The following is a 6,067-nucleotide window of genomic DNA, read 5'->3' on the forward strand; positions in this document are numbered from 1 at the left end:
TCCAGGGGATTTGTAGGAAGGTTTGAAGTTTTGAAAAAACTCAAGCAACCTAGGGTAAGACCAAGTAGAGTCAACCATTCCACAAAAAAAATGCAGTAGGGAACAGAACCTAGTCTTAGAACAAAATTCCAAGTGCAGAATTAAAGCTGGAGAAATGATTAATATCAATAATTATTGAAAGTTTAAACTCTAAAGCAACTGCAATCATAGACTCACAGAGAAATGGCTTTTCCACAAGGATGACATGAATATCACGAAGAAATAAAGCAACAGATAAAGAAGAAAGAAAGACTTTCTCAAGGAAAGAATTGAGAAGAAAATAAATAGCATAGAAGAGAAAGAGATAAATGTTTCCCTCAAGACAGAATCCTTGAAAACTCCAATAGAATAACCAGAAATAAATAACTTCAAAAGACAGCAAGAAATGTTAGAACAAAATGAAAGGATCAAAAAAGAATAAAATGCAAGATTTATGATATCTAAAACAACCTACAAAACAAATTGAGGAAAAGATAATTTAAGAATCATTTGACTTCTGAAAACAATGTTTTATTTTTCAAGGCAAAATACTAGATTATATTTTAAGAAATATAATTCAAAATCATTAATGAAAGGTAACCTAAAAACAGAATAAATATAGTGATAACCTCCTGAAAGTATTCCAAAAGAAAGAATTTCAATTATAGCACAGATCAATCATAAGCTCCCAAGTCAAAGAAAAAATACTACAAAGATCCGGAAAGAAACAGTTTGAGCCTCAAGGAATTATAGTCAGTATCATAAAAGACCTGGAAGTTTCTACTAGATGCCAGAGGACATCTTGGAATACAATATTCCAAAAGGCAAAAGCAACAGGCTTGCAATATTAACTTACCCTATGAAGTTCATTATAACTTTAAGAGGGATAAAAGACGTTTAATGGAATAGAGAACTTTCAATTATTTCTGATGAAACAACCAGAAATGAACAGTAACTTTGAGACATAAATATAAAAGGATAAAGAAATTTAGAAAAGTAGATTTATTTTAAATATTGCAAGGGGTTGCATAATGGTGTAGTGTTATCATTTTCATTGGAGGAGAAAAGGCAAGTATCCCTTCAGAAAGTTATTGTTTTTAAAGGATACTGAGGAAGTTATGTAAGGAAAACAGTTTCAGTATGTGGATGAGTTCTATTCTGAGGGTTATAAGAAGGGAAAGAAAAGGGACAATAATATGGGGACTGCACTAGAGTAAAAAGGAGTAAGAATTGTAAGACTTGCTATTTTTCATAACTTGGGCACATGAATCAAAGAATATGCAAACATGGAGAAAGGAGTGAGGAATAGACAGTAGAAGAATTTTTCTCTTATCTGACACAGTGAAGGGAGGGTTGAAGACAAAGAATTTGTTATTTAAATACACCAAAGGCAACAAGGAAAAAAATTAGATAAGGAGGGGGAATTAGGAAGAAAGATAAAATTAGGGAGGAAAAGTTACCCAAAAAACCAAACTTTCTGATTCTGAAGGAGAAGGATCAAATAAGATGGGGAGGAGAACTAAACTTTGTTTTCTATGCCTGCATACAAGTACGATTCTAGTAGCAGGGAATCTTGGAGTCTTAAGATAATCATTAACATCTCCTCTCTTCTGCTTATTACATGCATAATAGCTATGTGAGATAGAAAAGAAGGCTATATTACCAGATTGAAGTGGAGAAACATATTATTGTAAGAAAGTGTCCCATTTAGGTGGCAGAAATTTGTTCAAAGATTAAGAGTGAGAATCATCAGTACTGACTGAACTCAGCTAAAAGATAACAACCCACTGTAGAAGTTGTTGCAATTGAGGGTCTCCCTCTTCTCATCATTGCTGAACACCTGGACTTCTTTGTTCTAGTCTCCTTGAGCCATTTCTGGTATTCAGATCCTGGGAGAGGAAGAAAAGGAAGGTCTCATTACTCTCATAGGGCTAAAGCTTTCACAAATAAGTACATCATTATGAATGATGCTTTGACTCCCTTCTTTCCTCCCTCCCTCTTTTTTTCCCTTCCTCTGACCCTCTCTTCTTGACACTGCTGCCTTAGTGAGAGTTCAATCATTGAAGCTCCACCCTTCGTCAAGATTGCATTATTCTCCTGGTCTTTTTGTTTGTTTGTTTGTTTACAAAGCAATTTCTGAAAATTCTCCCTTCAAGCAGAAGGCAACCTGATGCTAAATTTTACATGCTCTTTCACCCGAACCTGGCAAGTTGGTCCTGCCTCCTTCCCTAAACATGCCCTGCCACCACTAGTCGGAATTTCGTCCCTCACCATTTGCTCAGGGTTCTGGGGGCTGAAGAGTAGATCTTTCAAAACTACAAACTGGCGAAATGAGTATTCAAGACTTGAAGTTGAAGCTTCTAGACTCCTTCCTGCTCCAGATGTAGAGTAAGATCATCTCAGAGAGGTAAGAGGTCGGGAGAACAGGAAGAAATGCATAAAGGTCAGCTAATCAGATTTTGAATGACATTCTTGGACTCAGTCTAAGGCATTCTTGTTCAGGTATGGCTTTGGACAAGATGGGCTGTAGAGTCCCTTCCAACTCTGAGATTCTGTGATACAATGGGGGAGGAGAGGCGGGGGAGATGGGGAGGGAGGACTTCTCCCTAGAGCTTTGACGTAAAACTTAAGAAGCCTCTCTCACTCTCACTTAAGAAGAGCCGTCAGTAAGCGTGAAAAGAAAGACCAAGAAGTGTCACCTCAGCTGGGAGCATCGGAGAGATTTCCGATTGTCACACAGGAGGGAGCACCTAGAGGGCAAAAGAGGTAAGTGGGTGAGGCATGCTTTCCCTGTCATGTGCGGCACCTGCTGAGTAGGGGCAGCCTTAACTCTACTTAGATTGGGCTGTCTTTAGGGTCTGGAGAGGGGAAAGATTACAGTTCTGCATTTTGTGAGATGAGAAATGCCGAGCAACGCGTGCGTTAGCTGCTGTATTGCTAGTTGCACGAGATATGCTAAGACTTAGGAATTGCCAGCAGTCCAGAAAACGGATTTCTGTTGCTATAGAAGGGCGGAGGGATTATCCCAGGAGAAAGGAAACAGAAATTAAGGGACCCCAGGGAAAGGCTAAGGGCTTTGAGAGAGCACATAGAAAGCTAATTCAACTTCAGAACTCTGGACAGAGGCATATGTCCTCTTTTTTTTCAATTTATTAACAAAACTTTTCAAGCTTCCCACGAGAAATAGGAGCTTCTTACCCTTCAGCCGGCTCTAAACTTTTAAATATGCAACAAGAATTTAATTCAGAAACAGAAAACAAAAGAAACTGAACAGAAATGGATTGAGGGAATGAAAGGGAGGAGGGAAGGCAGGCAGATTTATTAAGCAGCATAAGGTAAAATCTCTGGAAAAGCCAGGGGAAATGTCTTAACAAATCAGAAATTTAAAAGACAGTTCAGAGAATAATAATCTTGTACATATCAGTTCTAAGTAAGCATACGGAAGTGCTTGTTCAATTATGTTTTATTATTTCCCGCTCCCATGCAGAAAAGACTCCACCTTATGGCTAATGATTAGATCAGCATGGTGATCAAATGTTTGGATTTAGAAGTGATTTTTTTGAACAGTTTTGACTTTTGGTCCAACTGGTATTGTCACAACTTTAATTCTGCTTTTACTGTTTTTAATCTTAATGCTACAAAATAATTTAGAAATCTAAAATTTAACTGAAAGCAATGTTGTACAGAAAGGCAGGATCCTTCTTTATGTTTGCTTTCTATTAGAATTGAAACACACTCTCAGGCCATATCTATTTCCTCTTTTTTTAGGCTCACAGAGTTTTTTAGGCAAGCTTTTTTAGGAAGAAAAAAAAAACATTCAGCACTGTTCTTATTTTATAGATATTATTGTCTAAAGGGGAAAATATTTCAAAATATTATATGGATTCCTTTGCTTTTTTCCCCATCAGACATCAGAATGATTAATTGTTAAAAGGTGGAATTAAATATTATCCCTTGACAATCAAAGTAAAAGTGATAGTAGTCATTTGGTGCAAAGGAAAGAAGATCATAACTTCTTGAAGTTGTATCAGAGATGCAAAACATTTTCTACATGTTTATTAGACTTTCATTACTTCAGCTTTTGTGTGATTGAAGTATTTTCTTATCTCTGCTTTCAAAATGCTATCTTTGAACTGATTTTCTTTAGAACCTTTTAGAAAGTAAGTACCTTAATTTTCACATAAATCCCTCCTCCTCAGATCTTTGGCATATTGACATACTATAGTGCCTCATTCATGTCTAAGATAATTCATAGGAGACATAGACTCCATTGTCTTCAGGCATATGTGTATGGAAGAAGGAACAGTGTCAAGGTAGGGAAAATAACATAATGTAAGCAGAAGAGTATTGCTGCCATAGGGAGAAGGTTATTACCAGGTAGTAAAATTGATCAGAAATTTTCCTTTAATTAGCATGAATATTGTTGTTTCCAATTCTTTAGTGAGCAACAGAATGGCCAAAAACAAATACATGGAAAAGAAAAGATAAAAATGCCTTCACTGCCTAACTCAATGGCCTCTCTTTAGTCCACATCCTCTTGACTTTTCTGTTAAATTTGACATGATTGACTACCCCCCCCCCTCCTCTCTTCCCTTAGATATCTTCTGGGTCTCCTCCTATGTGTCTGGTGCTTGATGGCTTCTATCATGCCTGACTTTTCTTTTTCCATTCCCCAGAGTTTGAGTGTCCTCAAAGATCCTGTCCTTGGCACTATTTGCCAAGTCTATACACTCTCTTTGGTTCTTGCAACCAATTCTGTGGTCCTAATTATGACCTTCATGGAAGTTATTCTGAAATATGCACCTATATTCTTGACCTCTTCCCTAAGTTGTAATACCACAGTTGCATATGATGATTGGAAAACATTTCTTGACTATTCTGCTTACAAATATCTCTGGCACTGAAGAACTCAGAATCACCTTTATAACACGATGAATCATTATACAAAGCATATTATTTGAGAAATATTGATTAGCAGAGATATCATTGGGAATTCATTGGGGGAAAATTCAGTTGGTGTGTGGATGGTGGGGGTGACAATGCAGAGGACAGCCTACCTTAGTACCTCCTGGATGGTCCGCCACTTGATAGAATCACACTGGGAGAGGAGGCATCTTGTTTTCCAGATATAGCTTGAGCCTCCTTTTTATAGTTGACAGTGCCTGATCCATCAACCCTGAGAAAAAGGAAAGGTATGGGGAGGCAGACTGTACCATTAAGAGGATGAACTAAAATGGGTTTAAGAGAGCATGGGAAGAAAGCACCCCTCTCATGTTGGTGCACTGGGCAAATCTCAAGTTGCCTCGTGGTAGTAATAGCTCAATTTATTGGCTCCTACATCTTGTCTTCATATCACTTCTCCTAGAAATAAAACAATCTGGTGACAGGACATGAATTTCCTCATTCTAGGCAAACAGTTAGGGTTCCTTTTTTTCCCAAAGGCAGGGATTTTATAATCTTCCTTTCTGTACTATTTCAGTGTCATGGCAGATCTGGGGAACCGAGGAAGGACTCATTACACCATGAAATTCACCTGTACCCTACTCATTATGGGACTGTGCTATGTGGCACCTTTATTCTGTCATAGCCAAATTGACCTCCTGGCTCTGAACCGAGCAGATCCACAATGCTGGGAGTCCTCTTCAGTGCTCCTTTTGGAGATGAGAAAGCCACGCATTTCTGACACTGTGACAGGATTTTGGGACTTTATGATTTACCTAAAGTCATCTGAGAACTTGCAACATGGGGCCCTCTTTTGGGACTTGGCCCAACTCTTCTGGGATATCTATGTAGACTGTGTGCTTTCCAGGAACCATGGCCTAGGAAGGAGACAGCTGGCTAGAGATGAAGAGAAACTCTCCACAATACATTCACAGCACACAGGAAGTAAGCCTTTTGCCTTTTGTTTCTGTTATCTCAAAGAGGATATATACACACACACACACACACACACACATATATATATACACATATATACACACATATCATATATCATGTATATATACTCAAAGAGTATATATATATATATATATATATATATATATATATA

General features: G+C 37.8%; 1 protein-coding gene across 1 annotated transcript in view; it reads left to right on the forward strand.

Moving 5' to 3' along the window:
* The first annotated feature begins 5,501 nt into the window (after window positions 1–5,501).
* The window catches only part of FAM237A (family with sequence similarity 237 member A), a 9,081-nt gene continuing 8,515 nt past the window's right edge, over window positions 5,502–6,067 (forward strand). The window contains exon 1 of the mRNA XM_044668598.1: window positions 5,502–5,909. Within this exon, the coding sequence (XP_044524533.1) occupies window positions 5,502–5,909 (408 nt within the window). The remainder of the gene's footprint in view (window positions 5,910–6,067) is intronic.

The sequence above is a fragment of the Gracilinanus agilis genome, chromosome 3, assembly GCF_016433145.1.
Source record: "Gracilinanus agilis isolate LMUSP501 chromosome 3, AgileGrace, whole genome shotgun sequence".
Lineage (NCBI taxonomy): Eukaryota > Metazoa > Chordata > Mammalia > Didelphimorphia > Didelphidae > Gracilinanus > Gracilinanus agilis.